The sequence below is a fragment of the Sciurus carolinensis genome, chromosome 14 (assembly GCF_902686445.1).
Source record: "Sciurus carolinensis chromosome 14, mSciCar1.2, whole genome shotgun sequence".
NCBI lineage: Eukaryota > Metazoa > Chordata > Mammalia > Rodentia > Sciuridae > Sciurus > Sciurus carolinensis.
In genome coordinates, this window is record NC_062226.1 from 84,399,125 (window position 1) to 84,425,000 (window position 25,876).

Genomic DNA, 25,876 nt, shown 5'->3' on the forward strand with positions numbered 1-25,876 from the left:
TGAGGTCTTTGTTCTTTTTGCATGGTGTTCCACTGTGCTCTTATTTTTATATTCAGCATTAGCCTAAATTATTAATCCCTGAATGAATATTAGAACTGATAACATTTTTCCTACAAATGACCATCACAACGATTTTTAAAAAATTTTTTTAGATGTTGACAGATCTTTATTATATTCATTTATTTATATGTGGTGCTGAGAATTGAACCCAATGCCTCACACAAACTAGGCAAGTGCTCTACCACTGAGCCATAACCCCAGTCCATAACTACTATTTTTAACATCTAACTAAAATTATCTACAGTTAGCATTAAATTTTTGCTAACTTTTTCAAAGTGTTTACACTACTAATATAAAAACACCAGGATTACAATCGGGATTACGATTTAATTCTGATCAAACAAATGAACATATATTACTGTTATGGTTTACATATAAGGTGTCGTCCGTCCCCCAGACCAAAGCTCCTGCATCAATGCAGGAATGTTTAGAGATCAACTGATAAGATAATGAGAATTAATCAGTCCATCCTAATTTGAATGGGCTACCTGGGGGATAACTGTAGGCAGATGGGGTGTCGGCTAGAAGAGGGTATACCCTGAATGTGTTAATCTTCCCTGGTTCTTCCTTCCCCTTTCTCTCTCTGCTTCCTGGTCAGCAGGAGTAGAGCAAAGCCACCCTTCTGCCATCACCTTCGGGCCCAGAGCAATGGAGCCAAAAAACTGAACCTCTGAAGTCATAAGCCAAAATAAATTTTTTCACTTTTTCTGTTATTGTGAGGTATTTTGGTTAGAGCAATGAAAAGACAATTACACTTGTATTATGTGTTTTAGCATTGCACTATTTCCTAAGTGACATAAAAAGTTAAGGGGAGATCATTTGTAAATTATGCAGACCACAATTATTTTCTTTATTTTAGCAATAGTAGTTAACATAAGCAAATTTTGTTTCAATTAAACTAAGTAGTCACAGAGATACTGCAGCTTAGAACAGTACTACTCAAAATGTGGTTGGTGGACAAGTACTAGCTCACAGATTATTGTCTGTACTTCTACTAAGCACACTGTTAAAGACTGAGTTGATGTTTTCATACAAAACATTTTTGAGGAGGAGATGCATCATGAACCTTATGTCATTGCAGACCAAAAACTAACATCTGCAGATACCACTGCTTTGCAGATCACAGGCCGCTGCAATTTCCCATGCTTGGAATTGGACACTGGCTTTGTCACTTACCATCAACAGTAACTGCAATTCTAGTGCATTATAATACCATTTTTGTTTATTTTTTTCATAAGTATTGAAAATAACAGTGGACATCCTGATAAACTTATTTAAAAGTCAGATACAGTTGCCATGTTTTTTGTATAGCTATTCAAAAGGGCACATTTATTAGCATTAAATTATTAATGCTACATATAACTTTACATATATCAGAATACAAAAGAATAAAAATGTAGATATTTATAAATTTAAAATTTTTTAAGTTTTAAAAATGGAAACAACTGCATTATACCAATAAAAATGTTAGTATGTCAATATTTTAAAATGGCACATTAGAGTGCTGAAAATTTGTATTGTTATCACCACTATGTGACTGAGTAAATTATTTAACCTTTCTAAAACTTAATTTCCTCAGTTGTAAAGAAGGTAAAAATATCCACTTAAAAGGATTAAATAATTATTAAACAACACATATAGACATCTGGTACATGTACGACCCTTAGAGACACTCAACAAATAGTAAAGGTCATCTTCCTCATCATTCAGCATCATTTTCATCATCCTTATCCTCATCAGCCCTGCATGCATATGTCAAAGGAACAAAATTTCTAAAACTACATATTTGTTTCAGTCCTTTGCTATATTAGATGTTTCTTCTAAAGTTAAGTTCTGCAACTTTCTCTTCTTTTCGGTATTAGTACCCTTAGCAGAAAAAGATATGCAGAAAGAAAAAGGAGAAATAGATATGATAATTCACAAGCCCTAATAATAATCTTTAGTCTTTTAATCTCAACCATTTTAGTTATGTGAGATTAGAAAATATAAAAATCATCTTTGTTAAATCCACTAGCAATACTTAAACTGCAAATGTGTATGGTAAACATAACTGCTTTAGAAAAATAATAATTCTCGTTATTAGTAATACTAAGAACTGTAATCAGAATGGAAGCTAGGATATAAATCTGTAAAATTATAAATAAAATTTCATAATAAACACAAAGAAAAAATTTTAATTGTTTTTTTTTTCTACTAATGTCTTATTAAAATGAGTACTTTGTTCAATATCATGGCCCTAATTTAAAGGAGCAAGAAATGGAAAAGGCTGGCTGTAGTGGCATATACCTGTAATCCCATCAACTTGGGAGGCTGAGGCCCTAAATAACTTAGTGAGACTTGGTCTCAAAATAAAAAATAAAAAAGGGGCTGGGGATATAGCTCAGTGGTAGGGCACTCCTAGGTTCATTCCCCAGTACCAAAAAGAAAAAGAAAAACAAAAATGAAAAAATTCATTATAAGGCTCTAAATTTCCTTAAGTTGAAATAAATGTTTTGAAGGAAAATGGAAGCTGGTATGCACAACCACTAGCCCTTTTTTAAGAAATTCAAACATTCAAATCATATTATTTTAATGTGATACTAACTTAACAGTCTATATGGGTAGAGATATTCATATGTTTGAGGTTGCATTGGAAACCATAGCAGGAGGGACTCTGGTTCAGTGACCTCTGCATCCCCACCTGAACTTGGTACATTGGAGATGTGTAGTAGACATCTTGTTGAAAAGAAAATAACAGTGGCAGTTCCCCTCCCACAATAATAAAAATGCTCTGACTAGGTTAATTACTCTTCAACTCTACCTACAATGGAAACAATATGCATGTTTCTACAATATGAAGGCAATATATTGTGATATAAAAAGAACTGGAGGTGGAATTTCCTGGTTCATTTCATCGTTATATAATTACGTCATCAGCAAATAGGAATAATTTGAGATCTTCTTTTCCTATTCGTATCCCTTTAATTTCTTTGGTCTGTCTAATTTCTCTGGCTAGAGTTTCAAGGACAATGTTGAATAGAAGTGGTGAAAGAGGGCATCCCTGCCTTGTTCCAATTTTTAGGGGGAATGCTTTCAGTTTTTCACCATTTAGAATGATATTGGCCATGAGCTTAGCATAGATGTCTTTTACAATGTTAAGGAATGTTCCCACTATCCCTATTTTTTCTAGTGTTTTGAGCATGAAGGGATGCTGTATATTATCAAATGCTTTTTCTGCATCTATCGAAATAATCATGTGATTCTTGACTTTAAGTCTATTGATATGGTGAATTACATTTATTGATTACCAGATGTTGAACCAGCCTTGCATCCCTGGGATAAAACCCACTTGATCGTGGTGCACTATCTTTTTAATATATTTTTATATGCGATCTGCTAAGATTTTGTTATTTTTTCATCAATATTCATTAAGAATATTGGTCTGAAATTTTCTTTCCTCGATGTGTCTCTGTCTGGTTTAGGTATCAGGGTGATATTGACTTCATAGAATGAGTTTAGGAGGGTTCCCTCCTCTTCTATTTCATGGAATACTTTGAGAAGTATTGGAATGAGCATTTCTTTAAAGGTTTTGTAGAACTCGGCTGAGAACCCATCTGGTCCTGGACTTTTCTTTATTGGTAGGCTTTTGATGATTTCTTCTATTTCATTACTTGAAATTGATCTATTTAAATTGTGTATGTCCTCCTGGTTCAGTTTAGGTAATTCATATGTCTCTAAAAACTCGACACCAAGAATACAAATAACCCAATCAACAAATGGGCTAAGGAAATGAACAGACACTTCACAGAAGAAGATCTACAAGCAATGAACAGATAAATGAAAAAATGTTCAACATCTCCAGTAATAAGAGAAATGCAAATCAAAACCACCCTAAGATTCCATCTCACCCCAATGAGAATGGTGATTATCAAGAATACAAGCAATAATAGGTGTTGGAGAGGATGTGGGGAAAAAGGTACACTCATACATTGCTGGTGGGGTTGCAAATTAGTGCAGTCACTCTGGAAAGCAGTGTGGAGATTCCTTAGAAAATTTGGAATGGAACCACTATTTGACCCAGCTATCCCACTCCTTAGCCTATACCCAAAGGACTTAAAATCAGCGTACTACAGAGATAAAGCCACATTATGTTCATAGCTGCTCAGTTCACAATAGCCAGATTGTGGAACCAACCTAGATGTCCTTCAATTGATGAATGGATAAAGAAACTATGGTATATATATATATATATATATATATATATATATATATATATATATACACACAATGGAACATTACTCAGCTATAAAGAATAATAAAATTATGGCACTTGCAGGCAAATGGATGAAATTGGAGAATATCATGCTAAGTGAGATAAGCCAATCTCAAAAAACAAAAGGATGAATGATCTCACTGATAAGCAGAACATCCCACATAATGTGGGATGTGAGGGGGGCAAGAATGGAGAAAGGTGGGACTGTATAGAGGGAAAAGAGGGGTGGGAGGGGTGGGGGGAAGGAAAAACATAACAGAATGAATCAAAACTATTACCTGGGCTGGGGATATAGCTCAGTTGGTACAGTGCTTCCTTTGCATGCACAAGGCCCTAGGTTCAATCCCCAGCACCGCAAAAAAACAAAACAAAACAAAACAAAAAAAACTATTACCCTATGTAAATGTATGATTACACAAATGGTATGCCTCGACTTCATGTATAGAGAAACAAGATGTATCCCATTTGTTTACAATAAAAATAAATTAAAAAAAAAAAAAGAACTGGAGGAAGCATTCTATAAAATTCATTTTGACCAGACTAACAAGGACTATCTTCAAAGAACCTGAAATGGCTTCCTTAAACAAAATCTCTCTGTAATAAGGTATTTCTCTCTTTTTTGGGGGTTGGGGGTGCTAGGGTTAGAATCCAGGCCTTACACATATTTGTCAAGTCCTCTACCACTGGGTTACATCTTCAGTCCTAGAATGAAAGGTTTAACTGTAGCCATTTTTAAAGATATAGCTAAATTTCAGACATAAGAAAATTTAAGGTTGAATTGTAGAATCCAAAGTTATTAACCTTTCTTAAACCACTCAATTATAATTTAAATAGTTCCCGTTTGTTGAGTGTCCATGAAGTACCTGATGCCTTTTTAACCATTATTTAATCCTTTGTCCTTCAGAAAAGGATACTATTTCTGTGGTTATCTTTTCTCTCCATGTGGTTTTTTGATACCAAGATCAAAATAGTATAGTTCTTAAGTGAATAAATAAAAAACTACTCAGATTTTCAAATATGGAAATCAACCAGCACCCTGGAAAAGAACATTGTCATCCAGTTTCTCTTACTGGTAAAAACTGAATATCTTACTTCTCTTCTAACATCATAAAAGAATCTCCAAAAGCAGGATCCTTAAATAAGGAAAAATTTCTTATTTAAGCAAAGAAGACTTTAAAAAGTTTCTAAGTTACCTGGACTCTCAGCTTTGCTGCATCCATCTTTTTACGGAACTCTTTCTGTAATTTTACCTTCAAAGCAACATCAGAAAGATCCTTGTTTTCCAGTTCCTGTAGCTGCTTTTGTGTTTCGGTTAGTTCCACTTTTGCCTGTTCTGCTTCATGCTCTAGTTTTGTTACTTTCAGAGAATACTGTTTGCTTACAGACTTGGCATCGTTACCTTCACCATAATAACAGTAATAACAATTATAAATTTCATAAAAAACATAAAAACACAAAAATATCTATTCTAAAACTCCAGCTGGGCAGAGTTACCATTTAAGCATAGCATTAAAAACCCAGCTGTCCCCACCCACTCCTATTAAACACAGTTTGCCATTTGGCCTCTTAAACACTTAGTTCCTTAATGACTGTTCCCATCTGGTGCTATTCAATCTTTTCACTAGTTCTGTGTTTTAGTGTGGCATTTCTGATCCTCTGAATTTGCAGTCTAGTTTTTCTGGCATCAATATCCAGTTAAAAGGATATTTGAAGTGACTCTGTCCTCTTGCTCCATACCCTTTGGCTTCCTAATACCCACAACCTGTCTTCGTTAATTTTTCAAAACATTTAAAAAATTTTTAAACAAATCCAAATAATAAAATGAATCCCCATTGCTCAGATTCAAGAGTCATCAATATTCTGTCACAATTGCTTCAACTAAATGTTCTTTTGTTATACTCTGCTTAATATTATAAAACCCCAGATGTTATATCATCTCACATTTATACTTCAATAAGCATCTATATGAAATATAGATATAACCATAAAGTCATTATCACATCTAACAATATCCACTATTCCATATTTAGACTTCCCTAATTGTCTCAACATGTCTGTTATAAGTGGTGTATTTTAATCAGAATCTAAACAAGGTCCATAATGCAGCTGATTCTTAAGACTCTTAAATAATCTTTTAATCTAGAGCAGACACACTCCTTTTTTATTATATTGACTTGTTAAAGAGGAATTCTTTCAAAATGCTTTCTTTGTGAATATTTAAAACATAAGAGAAAAACAGGATATAGAAAATTCTATATATTTTTTTCATTCTAAGCCCAATTATTGGCTCTAAACATCTGGTTTTGATTTTTCCTGAAATGAAATGAAAACTGTCTCTGAACTAAATTGACAAATTAATGGAAACAGGAAGTAGGAGTCTAGAGTTCAGGGGACAAATAATCACCAGGGATAGTTTATGATACTATTATACAATTTGTTACACTGCTACATGAAAAATCTTACTTTTTTAAAATACTTTTTTAGTTGTTGATGAACCTTTATTTTATTTGTTTATGTGTGTTGCTGATAATCGAACCAAGTGCCTCACACTTGCTAGGCAAGTGCTCTACACTGAGCCATAAAAAAATCTTATAATTTATAAGATTTATATATATAAATTATATATAAATTTATATAAAAAATCTTATAATTCAGTTCATGAAAAATCTTATAATTTTTGATAAAAAGGAATTGTTAGATACACAGTGAACTATCTTCTCACTCTACAACTATGAATATCAGACTGAAATACATACAACTGGGGACTGAGAGTGTAGCTCAGTGGCAAAGTATATGCATACCATGTGTAAGTCCCTGGGTTTAAGACCCGGAACTCTGAAAATAAATACAAAAAACTACAATGCATTTCAACAAATCTTGGATTGTTCATCAATTATTCAACAGATGAATGTTTTACGAACCTTCAAGAAAAAAATACAGTGCCAATTACACAAGAGTAAAATGCTAAAATGTCACTGATTTGATTGTAAGACACATCTTAATTTCAGATATTAAGATATGGAAAAAAGTATATTAGAATTGACGACATACAATATACATGTCCTGTTGTTATTGCTGGCTGTAATAGTTGCTGTTTGAAAAGTAAGCACACTGTGATCCTTTTGCTAGTCACTCCCTCTGAGGATCTTTAAGAAAGCTTAAACAGTTCTTTGGTATTAGAGTTTGAACTCAGGATACCTTAACACTGAGCTACATACCCAGTCCTTTTAAAATTTCTTATTTTGAGAAAGGGTCTCACTAAGTTGCTGAGGCTGGCCTCAAACTTGTGATCCTCCTTCCTTAGCCTCCCCAAGTCACTTAGATTACAGGCGTGTACCACCAGGCCCAGCTTCTCCAAAGTGTTCTTGCTCCTAATGAGTAAAAAAAAGAAGACTCTATGTACGCTTAGGTGTCCTCTGTTTTAAAGCAACAAGAATACATATACAGGCTAGAAAAGCATGCTTGTTCAGTGAGATCCATGGTGAGATAACAACCCTGAAAGAAATAATTTATTCTAGGGGATAAATATTCTCACAGACACTGTCCTGAAATTCTACAGATGGAGAAACCATTCAACCCCTTAATCAACTCCTAGATAGTCCTAAGAGGAGTCAATTGACATTTGATTCTGCCCGTGAGGAAGGACCACTGTCAAAATCAAAACATCTGGATAGGTAGAATTAAAATGATGCCTAACACATGGGTCACTAGGGATGAGGATGGGAAACGCTTTGGCAAAGCAGAAGAGGTTGAGAAAGGAGAATCAACAGTTAAAAACCAAGCTTGAAGGGAAGACAAAACAAGTGGGAAAGCAGATTTTTTTTTTTCTGACAGCAGATTTGGAATTCATCATAATGTATGTAGTTTGAGTGTGATTATAGTTGTGGGCTTGAAGAAAATGAAGATAATGTCTCCTTTAGTTCTCTGAAAGAGGACAGAATTGGGGAAAAGACATGCTAGTGTCTTTTATTCCTCTAATTTTTTACTGAATTTCAAAGCAGTCAAGGTTGAGCCTTTTAGTATTTTGAGAGGAAAAAACAAAAATTCTGAATTGACCTTTATAAGGCAAGCCTAATTTGGTGGAGGATGAGGAGAGGATATGGTACATGTCTCAACCAAGCAGAATGTAGGACAAAGAGCTAAAAGCTTAGCTCACCTAGGAGAACAGCTCCCAAGAACAAATCCTTATTATCTTTAGAGAAATAAGTTATCAGCATCTAAAATATATAATGTTAAAAATTAACATAAACAATGAACTAAGTTGAGCCAGGTATAGAAGTGCAAACCTGTAATCCCAGTGAACTGGGAGGCTGAGGCAGAAGGATCAAAGTTCAAAGTTAGCCGAAGCAACTTGGCAAGAACTCATCTCAAAATAAAAAAAGGGGGGCTGGGGTTGTGACTTGGTGGTAAAGCACTTGCCTAGCATGTGTGAGGCATTGGGTTCGATTCTCAGCACCACATAAATAAAGGTATTTTGTCCATCTACAACTTAAAAAAAAAAAAAAAAAAGGGCTGAGGTCATCCTGGGTTCAATTTCTGGTACAAAACAAAAACAAAAACAAAGTCAATGAAAACTAATAATTTAAAACAAGTCATTATTAAAATTATGCTAGAAAAACATCTCAGATATATTCCTAGATGCTTAGTAATTTTTTAATGGGAAAAATATTAAGAGTCATAGAGTTTCAGCATAACACAAAGTTCATACCAGTTAGAACAATTTATAGATAAAATCCCAACCTAATAAAATTTGTTTAATAACTAACCTCCACATACTGGCTCTAAAACACACCTTGTCATATCTAATCCAGTCTATTGTGCATAGCACTGAGTTTCAAAAACTAAAGTAAATGTTACCACATCAAAACCAATTTTAAAAGTTTTCTCTCTCATATAACCTGATTCATAGGACACTATTACCTGTTTTTATTAATTCTTTAATCAGATCTTCCTTCATCTTGATGTTAATTGTAAGTTCTCTCATTTTTTGCTTAGCTTCATTAAGTATGAGTTCTGAATTCTTTAATTTTTGCAAATTCAATTCTTGACTCTCCCGGAGATATTCGATCTTTAAATCTTTAAAATAAAAGTAACAAAATTGAGAAACAAAAATACCTGCTTCACAAAATATTCAACAGAAGTAGGATTTTAAAGAAAAAAAGAACAACCAGGTGCAGTGGTACACGACTGTAATTCCAGTAACTTGGGAGGCTGAGGCAGGAGGATCTCAGGTTTGAGGCCAGTCTTAGCAACTTAGTGAGGCTCTTGGCAGTTAAGTGAGACCCTGTATCCAAATTAAAAATAAAAAGGGCTGGAGATGTCCAGTACCAAGACAAACTAACTAACTAAAAGAAAAGCAGTATAGAAGTAGCAAAGGGAGGACAATAAGGAAGGGAAAGAGAGGAAGAAAATACATAGGAATTGAGACTTCAGCTTTTAGCTTACAGTAAATTTTCATTTCCTTATAATATTTTAAATTAAAATACATACATATTCATATATCCTTTAGTTATATCCCATAGATTTGGACAGTTAGTCATGCCTTTAACATGAATTATCTGAGTTAGGTATAAAATCTCCAGGTGGGGAGAAGGGTGAATTTTTTTTCTATTAACTGCTAGTTTAATTGTTATCAGAGAATGCACTGAATATCCTGCTTCTGAGAGTATGGTCCAGCAATGTTTGTCAATGTCCTTCACCAGAATGTAAAGCAACTATGTCATTAAGCACCTGTTTTACTTTGGTTTACTTTTTTTTTTTTCTTTCAAAGCAAGGCTTTCTCAATGAATGAACTAATGTATTTATTTATATTCAGGGATAAGTTTCTTTCCTGATTGCAGACAAGTAACAAATGGCTCAAGGACAATAACTCAAATGATACTTATCTTTACTATTTCTACATTCTGAGATTAGTTTTAATTATAATCAATTTTTGGTAAATGTTACTACATAGGTTCTTAAAAAGTTATCTTTTCTATTTTCATACTACAGCACTTATCATGTTTTTTATATTCCCTATAACCTTACTTTTTGTGTATTGACCATTTGTCAGCAAACAGAGATGAGTTAAATTATTCTATTATACTATATAGTTTTTGCAATGTAATTTTTTTTTTTTCAGTACAAGGGATGGAACCTAGGGGTGCTCTACTACTGAGTTATATTCCCAGCCCTTGAGACAGGGTCTGCTGAGGTTGGTCTCAAACTTGCAATCCTCCTGCTTCAGTCAACCCAGTAGCTGGGATTACAGATGTACCTGGCTTCAAGATAAATGTTTTTGATGCTGTTATGTAATACGTAAAAATACTCATCAATTTTGTTCTAAAACATTATAATCACACAGTAGACTAGTTGGGCTCTAAGACCACATAAATCACTAATTGTAGGTGTAAGTGTCAATGCTGAGTAGACACCTGGAAGATTTACTTACAGTGTACTATAAAGTAACCAAGGGTACAAAGCCTTATCAATTCAAGTCTATAAAAATCTCTATTCTGAAAGAGCCTGTATCTCTAGACAGATGGATAGGAAAACTTATTTTTTTTGGGGGTGGCGGTGGTTGAATTCAGGAGCACTTGGCCACTGAGCCACATCCCCAGCCCTATTTTGTATTTTATTTACAGACAGGGTCTCACTGAGATACTTAGTGTCTCCCTTTTTGCTGAGGCTGGCTTTGAATTTATGATCCTCCTACCTCAACTTCTGGAGTCACTGGGATTATAGGCATATGCCACTGTGCCTGGTGGAAACCTTTTTTTAAGGAACAAATATTATGAAAAATATAGGCAGAAAAGAGAATATTAAGGGAAGGTCTATCAACCAGGAAATCTTTCCTATCAAGTTCCAGTTTTGAGAATTCGTAGATACTTCTTAAATTATTGACTAAAAAAAACTCTGTCTCTTACAACCCTTAGTTTTAAAATATTTGAGAAAGTCTGTGTACCTTTACTTTCCAGACTTGACTTTTGTGCTTCATCCTGAGTATCATTCAAGTCGACAAGAGAACAAACAGAGCCTGGCTTTTTAATCCATGAGTGACTTCTACACCTTAAAAATTAAATAAATAAATAAATTGAGATCAAGGTAACTTGTGTTTTATAATCTGTCCTAAAATTAATTTCTCCAAAAAGTAACATTAATGTTAAAAAATTAATTATATAAAACAAACAGGACTTTATTAATATTCTTCAAAATGAAAAGATGTCCCCAAACTGGATCCAATGGGAAGTCCACCATGTTTGCTGATACTCTGGCAGCAGAATTAAAAAATTCAAAACATTCCTCCTGAAAATTAGAATCTAACCAAAGCTCTGGAAGCAAAATTATATTTCAATTCGAAGATGTGTTTTGTTCAAACACTGTTTTCACAACATATTAGATGAAAGTATACTTAGCAAAAAACTATCTGCTCTTTTATTAAGTGGGAAAAACACCCTTTAATTTAAAAAAGTCTATGTTTATTACATCATGTAATTATAATAATGTTTATTAAATGAGCCTATATTTAACATACCTAGTTCTACACTTCTCTTGACCTTCTGATTCTTCATCATCACTGTTATCAGAAAATTGGCTGTGGAGAACTTCATCTTGTTCTTCTATGTGACCCAACAGCATCTCACTTCGTGTTCGAAATCCAGCAAATACTTGATCCAGAGAATATGTAGGAGAGCTTGTATAGACCTTGCAAGTGATTCCCCCACCCAACAATAAAAAATAATTTTTTAAAATGTTTATTTTATCCTATTATTCAAAATGTTTTTAAAGAGGTTATTAGATAGGTACTCTTACAAAATAAACAATCAGTGAAAATACACTTCCCTAAAAAAGGGTAAAAATTAATTTCATAATACTGTTGTGCCTCATGGACACAAATTTCCTTCAGAATCCACACAGCTCCTTCTCTTCTAGAAAGCTCTTTTCTTTCAATGATAGCTTCATAGAAAATAGCATTCAAAAATAAACCAGCCAGGCATGGTGATGCATGCATGCCTGTAATCCCAGAGGCTTGGGAGGCTGAGGCAGGAGGAATGCAGGTTCCGAGGCAGCCACTGCAACTTAGCAAGGCTGTATGCAACCTAGTGAGACCCTGTCTCAAAATAAAAAATAAAAAAGGGCTGGGGATGTGGCTCAGTGATTGAGCGCCCTTGAATTCAATACCTTGTACCCAAACAGAAATAAAATAAAACCAAAGGAATAGATGGAAAATATCCCAATTCAACATAGTACAGGTGCTTCCCAACAAATAGCTCACCCCTCAATCTTCCCAGTTCAGAGAATTATTTAGAGAATTGTGAGATTATTGCTAAATTTCTACATTCCCCTCCAATCCAAATCCCAACATAGGAATAAATCTGGAACTACTGCGACTCCCTCTGCCAGGACAAAACATTACCAATTTGGAAATCAGAATGCATTTACTTATACTTGACATATGATGGTTAAGATATAGCTTAATTAATACTTTAAGTGATATGTTTGATATGTAATATATAAAAATTTTTATGGGCTAGTCTAGGGATTTTCTATATTATAAAGTGTTTCTATCAGAAATGTACTTCAAGAGCTTTAAAAAAATGACCCTTGAAAACAACGATGAATTAGAAATTGTTTTTATACTTTTGTTCTATTACCAAGTATTTTCATTTTATCACTTCTGTAACCAAACATTAGGGTGACTTCTCAGAAAAATACTAAAATTTCAGATGAGCACTCAATTTACTAATGTAAGTCATTATATTAAACTGTTAAAATTATAACATATAGTAGAATATGCATATTGCATGGTGGTTCAAGGTTTGATCACTTGAAAGTAGGTCCCTCACATATCCCTTCCTCAAAAAGTCTGTTACTAAAGATCCTCTTACATCTGATTTTTGTGACCCCACTGTTGGTCACTTAATGGCACCATCTATCACATCAACAGCATGATGGATAAGGGGTAAAGTTTTCCAGGTGGCCTCTCAATTTTTGGGGAAAATGGTATGAGGGAGAGAAATTTCTTACAGAGAGAACCAACTCAAAAATATTTATCTAACAAGTATAATGTGCCCAGCAGGTTGATCTGCTCTGTAACTGACAGGCATCAAGGTTTTCCTTGTCAGGGTCTGGGTGTTATTTCAAGAGCAAATCAAACCTTTTGTTCAGAGTCAAACTTAGTTTTCTGGGATTGTAATTTGCTTCTAACTTTTCTTTTTGCAAAGAAAACCAAACAGCCAAGCTTAATGATGAAGACCAAATAAGATATGCTTATTTAAATTTAAGTTTAAATCAAGATTTGGTTTTGTGTTTAGTGGCAGAATGCTATCCTATGTTTGAGGTCTTGAACTCCACCCCAGTACTGCAAAAAAAATTTAAAAATTTTTAAATCATGATCTTGTGGGAGAATATTTAATGACTATCAAATGTTCATAATATGTTGTTAAATGAGAAAAGCTAGTTATGACTTTTATGACAAGTAAAATACTTTTATAAAAGAAGATCTTTTCACTTTTCCCCTTCAAAATGTATAAATAAGCATATAAGAAATAAAATTCAAATTCTTTATATAATTGATTTTAAATTGATTAAGTCATTTTCCCCCTGAAAGTATTTTAAACTGAGGAAATATTTCACTTGCCATATTATAATTACTTCAAGAAAATATCAGAGGCAGACTGCAGGACAAAAAATATTTGAGATGTAAAATATTAGCTATACATCTGCCAAGGAGAAGAACTCCAGGAGAAAATGAAATGGTATTTTAGATGTCCTATTTGGCTCAATTTAGCTCATTTGGTATTCAAAGTGAAACCATCCCCTCACTTTTAGACATAGGAATAATAGGGCTTGAACATGTGAACCTGGCCATCGCCTGACTTCTCAAGGCTGCTGCAGTGACTAGTACAAGCAAGAGAGGTGGCCAGGGTTTCTGAACACATAATAAGAGCAAGAGAATACCCCAAACTGCTAATTGTACGGCCTTTATATCTCCTTCATTTTTTTCCCTTCTTTTGATGGATGATTCTTTGAGGGTAGAAGGAAAATTTTAAAAACAGACTAAAAATTTGCTTATTTGAAGCAATGACCATGGAAGTTTTTACTTCAGTCATGTCTATTTCAGATCTAATCAAACAACTAGTGGTAAAAAAAATAATGATAATAAAAACAAAAGAAGCACTTAATGAAGCCCTGGGTTCAATCCCCAGTAGTACCACAAAAAGAAGAAGAAAATGATTTAACCCTTCTGGCAGAGCCCATGTAGCCCTAACTCCCCAGAAAGAGAGACAACAACAACAACAAACAAACAAATCTCAGTTGTCATTTATAAGAAATAAAAAAAAATGGATAGAAAAAGAAAAATTTTCAAATTACTAACCAATAATTAAAAGAAGAGGGCTTTTTAAATATAGAAGATGAAAATTATTAAGCAAATTAATAGATAAGAAATTTGAAGCCTACAAAGAATTTATCTTTCTTCTTAGTCTATGAAAATTTGTCATATTCAACCATAAAGACAATGTCAACTGAAATTAATAATAAGAATAGTTAAAATTTAAAATCCAAGCACTTAAAATTGAAAAGCATACAGGCAAAGATAGCACTTTTCTTTGACATTTGGGCCTGGGGCACCATGGATATGCTGAGGATACAGTGTACTAGGCATTGTAGGTACTTCGGAGTCAGCATCTCATGTAAACCCTCTATGGATCCCCACCACGTTATCCCATCCTTACAGATGCTCACTCAGGTTTATCAAACATCAAGACTACACAAGTTGTATTCATACTCATGTTTAAGAGAAAGGGTACACATAAAAGTCCATGAAACCAAACAGAAAAAAACTGCAAAACTGTAGAAATACCCATCATGATATACTACAAATAATTTTTTTAATCTCAAAATAAGAAATAAGACTTTACCTTCCTGGAATCTGGTCTTGATGGAATATAAATATAATGCCCCAAACGTGTGTCAAATGGTACAGTATATGGTCTCTTTTCAGGGATCCTGGCATCAGGCCCATCTCCACAACTTTCTTTAGATGAAGAAGTCATTGACAGGTTAAGTTTTGTTAGTTCTTCACTTAGTTGATCTACAAGAAGCTGTTGTTCTATTATTTTTTCATTCTTTGTGGAAGAGAGATGAGAATTTGAAAAATAAAGAACTTCAGTATATGTGTAAATTATGATTAAAAATCAATTTTTTATTGACCAAAATCACAACTAAACTTAACAGCACAAACTTCATTTATCCAAAGGTTATCTTTCTGGTGCTCATATGCAATTAGTACTATTCTAAGAGGTAAAAATCTTTTGAATAGTAAGCACTAAGCAGCCAAAAAAGTCAATACTCAAAGACAATGCCCTATCAACTGTGATTGGTTATTTTGTCACTGTCATTGGAGTAATTTTATTAGCTATCTTTATAAAAGTATGGACTTTGGGAATAAAATCCAAGAAGCAACAAGAAAAGTTGAAAAGTAGACAAAAAATTAGAGACAGCAAAGATGTCAGCAAAGGAGAAAGAGCAGAGAAGTGGAAGCTTTTCCTCAGCAAAAAAGAAAACCAGGGGCTGGGGTTGTAGCTCAATGGTAGAATGCTTGCCTAGCATGTGTGAGGCATTGGGGTCGATCCTCACCATCACATAAAAATAAATAAATAGGGGCTGGGGGTGTGGCTTAGTGGTAGCGCGCTTGCCTGGCATGTGTGAGGCACTGGGTTCGATTTTCAGTACCACATATAAATAAATAAATTAAATAAAGGTCCATCAACAACTAAAAAAATTTTTTTTAAATAAATAAATAAATAAAATAAAGGTATTGTGACCATCTGCAACTAAAAATAAGAAAAAAATAAAAGAAAACCAGAAGCACAAGGAAACAGAAGAAAGCCAGCTGACAATCCAGGAAGGAAGAGAACTTGAAAAATCAAAGCCAGAACGAATTGTGCATCATGGGAGGTGGTTAGTTTTTATGTATCCTCTATAGAAAATTTTTGAAGTGTTTCTAATCTAGAAAGCTCTATCTTTGTTTTACAAAGATAAAATTATGTAAACAAAAATTGTTCATCTCAGTATTTCACATTACACTACAATGTTTAATAGGGAGAAAGAAAAAACCTAAAATTTCATTGTGTTAATACAGGAAAATAAAAATGCAATCTTATTGAAAATTATAATTGAAATATATAATGCCATGGTATGTAAGTTGAGGGCTGGGGATATAGCTCAGTGGTGAGCACTCACCTAGCATGCATAAGGTCCTGGGTTCAATCCCCAGTACCACAAGATTTAAAAAAAAAACAAAAACAAAAAAAAAACAGTATATAAGTTAGAAGTATTAAGTGGAATCCTTACGTTGCCTGGGAAAAGGGCAAAGTACTAATTAATATTAGAATTTAAGTCAAGAATGAACAATATATTCTAGAATAACCACTAAGAAATAGCATAAAAGTACAACTTATAAGTTAATGGACAAAACAACAAAAAATTTTAAAATAACCAACTGATCCAAAAGTAAGTAAGAAAGGAGAAAAAAGGAACATAGAGCAGGAAGGATAAATGAAAAGTACAATGGCTGATATTAGCCAAAAAATAATTATGCTAAATGAACTAAATAATCCAATTAAAAGATAAAGACTTCAGACTAAAATTAACCATATGCTGCTTATAATAAATACAAACTAAAATAGACAAAAATTAAAAATAAGATTTTTAATCAACCAAAAAAAGCTGGTACAGTTACAGTAATAACAAAAGAGACTTTACTATAAAAACCATTAGAAGCATCAAAAAGAGGTAATGAAATTACCAAAAGTTCAATTCACCAGGGTAAAATAACAATTCCTTGAATTTATATGTACATAATAACACAGTTTTGACACATATAAGCAAAAATTATCAGTACTAAATGAAGACTTAAGAAAATCCAAAATCATAGTGGGAGATTTAAACATCACTCTCTAAAGACATAACAAAAAATGACAAAAGTGAATAAAAATACACTTAAGAATAACAGAATTAACTGTACCCAATTATTGAAGAACAAATGTTCTTTCCAATTGCAACTATAACAACAACAAAATTTGGTCTCATGCTTAGCCAGAAAGCAAGTTTCAATATATTCAAAGTATTGAAATCAGGCATGGTATGTGATCTGACTGCAAGGTAATTAAGCTAAAAGTTAATAATATAAAATACAAAATTCCTCATAGGGAAATAAAATAATTGTTATAATTCATAGGTCAAAGAAAAAAGTCAAAATAAAAATTAAGAAATATTTTGAGCTGAATATAGAATTCAGTTAAAAATAAGCTTAGGGGACTGGGGTTGTGGCTTAGTGGTAGAGTGCTTCCCTAGCATGTGTGAGGCACTGGGTTCGATTCTCAGCACTTCATATAAATAAATGAATAAAAATAAAGGTCTACCAACATCTAAAAAATTATTTTAAAAAAGTAAGCTTAGGAAGACATATATAAGGTTGGTGTGATGGTGCACACCTGTAATCCTAACGGCTCAGGAGACTGAGGCAGGAGGATTACAAGTTCAAAGCCAGCCTCAGTGTTATCATTTGGATGTGAGGTATCCTCCAAAAGTTCATGTATGAGACAATGCAAGAAGGTTAAGAGGAGAAATGATTGGGTAAAGAGAGACTTGGCCCAATCAGTGAATCCCCTGTTGGTATTAACTAAGTGATAACTAAAGATAGGTAAGGTGTGGCTAGAGGAGGTGGGTCATTGGGCGGGGGTTGCCTTTGCGGTATATATTTTGTGTCTGGCAAGTAGAGTCTCTCTCTCTATGCTTCCTGATCATCAAGTGAGCCACTTTCCTCCACTACACTCCTCCACCATGATGTTCTACTTCACCTTGAGCCTCAAGGAATGGATCTAGCTATCTGTGGACTGGGACCTCTGAAACTATAAGCCTGCAAATAAATTTTTCCTCCTTTAAAATTGTTCTTGTCAGGTCTTTTAGTCACAGCAGCAAAAAAAAAAAGTGCTGACTAAAATACTCAGCAACTTAGTAAGACCCTATCTCAAAAAAGAAAAAGGGCTGGGACATGGCTCAGTGGTTAAGTGCCCCTGGGTTCAATCCCTGATACCAAAATTAAGTAAATAAATAAACAAATAAATACAGGCATACATAACTTTTAGTGCATATATTATGAAAAGTTAAAGATCAATGAACTAATTATCCATTTAAATAAGTTAGAAATGCAGCAACCTCCCTCCCTGTGAAGTAGTAGAAAAAATTAAATTATGGGCAGAAAATAATGAAATGATGAACAAATATACAACAGTAAAAATATGAATAATTTTTTTGTGGTGCTAGGGATCAAACCTAGAGCCTAATGCATGGGAGACAAGAGCTCTAACACTATATAGTACATCCTCAGCCTGAAGATTCTAATAAAATTTTTTAAAAAGCAACTTACAAAAATTCTGTCTCAAACTAAAAACAAAAAAGGTCTGGGGATATAGCTCAGTAAAGTGTCTCTGGGTTCAATCCCCAGTATCCAAAAAATAAAAACAAAAAACATTCCCACAATGAAAAATTCTAGTCTGAAAAAACTTTAGATGTCAATTTAACCATTTAAGGAAGACATAAGACCAATTTTTCACATATCCTCCTTCGAAGTATAGAAAAAGAGGGAATACTGCATAACCTATATTATAAGGCCAAATAACTTTTTACTATACTAACAAAAATATTATGAGAAGAAAATATAGGCCAATCTCACATAAGAAAATAGACAATAAAATCCTAAAAAACATATTAGTACACCAAATATAGCACAATAGTGCAGAAAAGAGTTGACATAGTAAACTTGACTGCTATCCTTTCAAAGATCAACTACAAGGTTGTCAGGTGTCTGAGAACTTAGATTTAGGGAGGGTTCCTAACTGATAAAAGTGGTTCATTATGCTCAAACTATACAAGTAATTGTGTTTTATACTGAATACCTGCTTTCCTTCTAGTCGTCTGTTCTAGGTAGAGGGTACCTTTATAACTAGCCCTCAAGAAAAACTAAAGGCAAAGTCTCTACTTATTTTCCCTGAGAGATATTTCACATGTTGTCACAATTCATATCCATGTGATTCCACAACTCTCGGAAGCCTGCACTTGGTTTCCCCTAGACTTTGCTCCATGTACTTTTTCCATTTGCTGATTGCTTTTGATTTCATCAAGACACCAATCCTTTCACAGTAATAAAATCTTAACCACAAGACAACTAATGTCTACAACTACTAGTCCTCCTAGTGCATTATCCAACCTGAGGAAGTGTCTTGGGACCCTCGACACAATAGTATTTCACAACGAAAGAAGGGGGTTATTCCAGGAATATACTGGTTTAAAATTAGGACAACCAATGTCATTCACCACATTAGCAGAATAAATGAGAAATGCTGTATGATTAAAAATCATTTGAGCTTGTCATGGGGGTGCACACGTGTAATTCCAGCAACTCAGGAAGCTGGGGCAGGAGGGTTGCTAGTTTGAGGCCAGCCTCAGCAATTTAGTGAGAACCTAAGCAACTTAGTGAGATCCTCTCTCCAAATAAAAAATAAAAAAAGGGCTGGAGATATAGCTCAGTAGTAAAGCACCCCTAGGTTCAATCTCTAGTACCATATACACACACACAAAAAATCATTTGATAAAATTCAATATCCATTCATAACAAAAATTCACAGATATTTTCCTTATTTGATAAAGGGTGAATAAATAACACCTGTAGTAAACACGGTACTTCACAGTGGACTGTTGAAAGTCTCTTCTCTATGACTGAAAACAATACAAGATCCTTATATTCATTCACTACCTGTACTCAACTCTATACTGGAGATCCCAGCAAATACAGAAAGGTAAGAAGAGAAAAGAAAAGGTTAAAAGACTGTAAAGCAAGAAGTAAAATTCAACATTTGCAGATGATAAAATTATACAATTATAAATAAAAATCTATAAGGATTTATAGATAAAACATCAGAATTAAAGGGGTGGGGATGTAGGTCAGTGGTAAAGTGCCTGTGGGTTCAATTACCAGTACCAAAAAATGAAAAAAAAAAAGGGAGAACAGTGGTGAAACTTCAATCAGTGGATAGCTTTAGGAAAAGAAAAAAATGAAAGCTGACCTTTATCTTATCCCCAAAAATAAGTTCTAGGAGGAAGGTAAAGCCAATGTAAAGGGCAAAATGATAAAACTCCTGGAAGATAATACAGAAAGTATACTCAAAGGAAAAGTGTGTTAAATAAAAAACAAACATTATTAATCTTCTAGAAAAAGACTAATGAATTTGATTACAATACAAAATCTTTTCATCAAAAGATACCACTAAAGCTGGTGCAGTGGCATCTATAATGCCAGCCACCTGGGAGGCTGAGACAGGAAGAGCAATCTCAATGTGGTGACTCCCCAAAGAAAGTCAGCAAGACTTTGTCTCAAAATAAAATCAAAAGGTCTGAGGTTGTAGGTCAGTGGTATAGTGCTTGCTTAACATGCAAAGGGCCCTGTGGTCAATCCCCAGTACCAAGAGGGGAAAAAGAAAGGAAAAAAAAAAAAAAAAAAGAGCCAGGCATGGCAGTACTGTAGTCCCAGCAGCTCAGGAGGCTGAGGCAGGAGGATTGAAAATTCAAGGCCAGGCTCAGCAACTTAGTGAGACCCTGTCTCAAAAAATATAAAGGCCTTGGGATGTGGTTCAAAAGGTTAAGTGCCCCTGGTTCAATCCCTGGTACCAAAAAATAAGAAGAAAAAAAGGACACTACTTAGAGCAAAATGTAAGTCACAGAAAGAGAAATAATATGTGCAAAATCATATTCAGAATATACACCAAAATTCTATAAATTAATTCAAAAGACAGACAATTCAATAGAAAAATAAGCAAAAGACTTGAATTAACACTTCACAAAAGAGGATATCCAGTAGCCAAAAATGTATGAAAAAATGTTCAACCTTACTAGTCATTGGGGAAATGCAGATTAAAAGCACAGTAAAAGCCAGGCAAGGATGCACACGCCTACAATCGCAGTAGTTCAAGAGGCTAAGGCAGGAGGATCATGAGTTCCAAGCCAGCCTTAGCAACTCAGCAAGGCCCTAAACAACTCAGTAAGACCCTGTCTCTAAATAATATATAAAAAAAGGGCTGGGGATGGGGTTCAGTGGTTAAGTGCCCCTATGTTCAGTCGCTGGTACCCCCCCCAAAAAAAATCCATCATCACACCTCAAATGACAAAATTCAATAGTACTGCAGATACCCAAAAAGACAATCAAACCCTATCAATATAAAAACCACCAACCAAAAAAGATGAACAGGATGGGAAAAATGGGATAAAAGACAAACAAAGCAAACAGGAAAAAAATAAACAGAATGATGGGAGTATGTTTTTAATCTATCAATAATAACCTTTAATATAAACAGATAAAATTCCCCAATTAAAAGATAAAGATTGAGTAGATGAAAAACAAAAGCAAAACCTCAACAACAAAACATAGACCCAACCATCTGCTGTCCATAAGAAACTTACTTCACCAATAAAGAAAAATAGGCTGTGGAGGAAGGAAGGACTGTGTAGAAGGAAAAGAGGGGTGGAAGGGGTGGGGGGAAGGGAAAAAATAACAGAATGAATCAAACAACATTACCCTATGTAAATTTATGATTACACAAATGGTATGCCTTTACTCCAAGTACAGAGAAACAACATGCATCCCATTTGTTTACAATAAAAAAATAAAAATAAAAAAATAAATTAAGTGAGCAAGAAAAAAAAAGAAAAGAAAAGAAAAATAGGCTGAAAGTGAAGGGATGAAAATGGAAACCCAAAATAAGCAGGGATTGGACCTTTTTCTCTCACCATATAAAAAAATCAACTGAAAAATGGATCAAAGACTTCAGATCTGAAACTACTAGAAAAATTTCAAGGAAAAGCAAAACTTACAAATGAGATTACAACAAACTAAAATGTTTCTATACAACAAAGGAATCAATCAACAGAGTGAAGAGACAACCTACACAATAGGAGAAAATATTTGCAAATTATTCATCCAATAAGATATTAGATTTTGGAATTTATAAAGAACTTAAATGATGGATTTTTAAATGGACAAATGAAATGAATAGCCATTTCTCAGAAGAATATATACAAAATGGCCAACATGAAAAAATGTTCAGCCAGACTAATTATTAGGGAAATGCAAACCAAAACCATAATGAAGTATCATCTTCTCAGAACAGCTATTATCAAAAAGATGAACACAGCAAAATAAACAAATGCTGGGGAGGATGCAGAGAAAGGGTAATTTTCATATACTGTCAGTAAGAACATAAATTAGTACAGTTACTATGGAAAACAATATGGAGATTCCTCAAAAAGAAAAAAAAAACTAGAAATAGAATTACCAAATGATCCAGCAATCTCACTACTGGGTATGTATCCAAAAGAACTGAAATTAGTATGTCAAAGACTCATCTGCACTGTCATGTTTACTGCAGCACTATTCACAACAGCCAAGATATTCAATTAACCTAAGTATCCATCAATAGATAAATGGATAAAGAAAATGTGGTATATATGCACAATGAAATATTATTTGGACATAAAAAAAGAATGAAATTTTATCATTTGCAGCAACATGGATGGAACTGGAGAGCTGTATGTTTAGTGAAATAATTCAGGTACGGAAAGACATACACTGCATGTGGAAGCTAAAATATTGATCTCAAAGAAGTAGAGAATAGAACAGTTGCCACCAGAGCCTGGGGAAGATTTGGGGAAGACAAACTGGATAGAGGATTAATGTGCACAAGGGTGCAAACTGGACAGGAAGAATAACTTTTAATGTTCTACAGCACAGTATGATAAATATGGCTAATGGTTAAATGAGTATTTCAAAATGTGTAGTATATAGGATTTAGAATGTTCCAAACACAAAGAAATTATGTATATCTAAGGTGATAAATATACCAACTTTCCTCACTTGATAAAGTGTATGCAGTTACTGTGTGCCAATTTTTTTAAACGTTCTAAGCATGGCAGTGGCACATGCCCGTAATCCTTGGGAGGCTGAGGCAGGAGGACGGCAAGTCTGAAGCCAGCTTCAGCAACTTAGCAATATTCAGTTTCAAAATTTAAAAAAAAGAAGGGTTGGGATGTGACTCAGTGGCAGAGCACCCCTAGGTATAACCAGTATCAAGAAAAAAATAATTATTTTTTTTTCTGGCGGTGCTGCGGATGGAACCCAGGGCCTTGTGCATGCAAGGCAAGCACTCTACCGACTGAGCTATCTCCCCAGCCCCTGAAGAAAATAATTCTAATGTTATACAGTACAGTAGGGTAACTATAGTTTACAATATTCTAGTATATGTATACAACAATCTAGTATATGTTCTATGAAGTCTATGATAATTTAGTATATGTTTTATAAAGAACTAGAGGAAAGGGGTTCAAAAGTTCCAAATGCTAGAAATAACAAAAGTATAAAATGAAAATGCTAATTACCCTAATTTAATCATCACACACTACATGCATGAATTATCACACTCTGTACAATAAATACATGCAAACATGTTGATTAAAAAGATAATTACACAATTAGAAGGGTTAAAAAAATAAAATAATGTTAAATCAAAATCTAATTTGTATTGGATCTAATTATTTATTACCACACTTTATTTTACTAATAGGAAACTAAAGACTTTAAATGACATTAACTGTGTGGGGATGGTGAGGGAGTTAGTAACTGCCAAGGTTCATACTCAGTATCAAACTGCATACATATCTATCCTATTATTATAGAAATGCTAAGATACAGAATATGGAAGATTTAACCAAATCACTGCTGATCTTTGTGGTTCATGCCTGGCCAAGGCAGGAAGATCCCAGGTTTGAGGATAACCTTGGCAACTTAGGAAGACCCTGTCTCAAAATTAAAAAAAAAAAAGGAGCTAGGATGTGGCTTCTTAAGTAGAGTACTCCTGGGTTAATTACCCAGTACTAACAAAAAAGAACAAATCATTCATGGGTATAAAAGGATAATCTAAGAAATTAAAAAGTTTAAGTTATACGTTTATCTTCCAGATCTCTTTGTTTTATTTTGTTTGGTGGTACTGAGGATTGAATTCAGAGACTTGCACATTTCAGGCAAGCACTTTACCACTGAGTAACATCCCCAGTCCTACCTTCCAACTCTTAATACTATGTTGTCTAGTACGTTGGAAAACTACTGAAGGAGAAATATGGAGATAAGATAATCATAATATAATTTGATTCTTGAATATTGTCTTTATATTTGTGAAATAGAAGTCAGGCTAACAATTAAAATATTTTCCCCTTAAAGCAAATTGAGGTTTCGAGAAACCTATAATTCTTTCAGTTCAGAACTCAACTGAAATATCCTTTTGGAAATGGACCCACTTATATTTAACATGCTGCTAGTTATGTATTACAGCTACTGAGTTAGATATATTTAAAAACCCTACCTGTAACCTATTCACTTTTTGCGCTTCTTTCAAAGAAACAACATGTCCTTTGTTTTCCTGTACCATCATTTGCACTTGATCCTTTAGTTCCTTCACCTCCAGTTCCTTCTGATTAAATACTACTTCATCGGCAGCTAGAGCACACTGGGAGGGAAAGAAGGCACATGTGATATTCATCACAGAAAATACTCAGGATAACCTATATAATATATCACAAAAATCATGATTTAATGACAGCTTGACAATGTCTCTCAAATTCTTATTCTTTTCATTTTGACTTTTTTCTGGTTTCTTTCTAAGAAAGGCAGAAACACTTGAGGGATGTATCATTGCTATAAAAGTAATTAACTACCATGAAGACAGGAAGACTTTCTTAACTTTAATTTCCTGCATATGAAACTAGTTATCTAGTTTAATGAACTAGGTTATAGAGTACATTTTACAAGTTTGCTAGAATTACCATGAGATTTTAATGTGGGTTGTTAAAAAATCAAAGAGCTCTTAGTTTTCGAAACTGACCTAACGAGTATAAGAATGCATTTGGGCATTTAAATAAAGTATATTTGCAGATTTTTATTCTTTCACTATGAAGAGATATATTTTAAAGCCTGAAAAAAATGGATAAACAGTTTTAGTACTTTGTTTCTGATGAAACTAGTCTATTTTTAAGTAAACTTGGAATATGCAAATAATAATTATTAAATAATCTAAGTTAAACAGAAAATTATTTGACAAGAGCCTACTTCATGCCAGATACTGACTCTAAATGTGTCCGTGTGCATATTTTATATATATAAAAAATATAAATATAAAACATTATATATATTTGAGGGGCATTACTGTGAATCGAACCCAAGTGCACTTTACCACTGAGCTACATCCCCAGTCCTTTTTATTTTTTAAGACAGGGTCTCACTAAATTGCTTACGGTCTTACTAAGTTGCTCAAGCTGGACTCAAATTTACTATCCTCCTGCCTCAACCTCCCAAGTCATTGGGATTACAGGTGTGTACCACCATAGCCAGCTCCCCTGACTTGGTATTTTAAAAATTTCAATGAGTAGACATGATTCCTTTACATTAAAAAACTAAGGTTCAGAGAGATTAAACCTCTT

The 25,876-nt window shown here is 33.8% G+C and overlaps 1 protein-coding gene across 6 annotated transcripts in view; it reads right to left on the minus strand.

Moving 5' to 3' along the window:
- The window catches only part of Kif27 (kinesin family member 27), an 81,567-nt gene that overhangs the window by 32,004 nt on the left and 23,687 nt on the right, over positions 1-25,876 (minus strand). For 5 of the 6 annotated variants that reach the window (XM_047525704.1, XM_047525699.1, XM_047525701.1 and 2 more), the window contains 6 exons: positions 24,763-24,906; positions 15,214-15,420; positions 11,826-11,995; positions 11,256-11,359; positions 9,233-9,388; positions 5,506-5,711 (listed from right to left, as the gene is read on the minus strand). In XM_047525704.1, coding sequence (XP_047381660.1) covers positions 5,506-5,711; positions 9,233-9,388; positions 11,256-11,359; positions 11,826-11,995; positions 15,214-15,420; positions 24,763-24,906 — 987 coding nt within the window. The remainder of the gene's footprint in view (positions 1-5,505; positions 5,712-9,232; positions 9,389-11,255; positions 11,360-11,825; positions 11,996-15,213; positions 15,421-24,762; positions 24,907-25,876) is intronic. The other variant, XM_047525703.1, reaches the window with a different exon arrangement.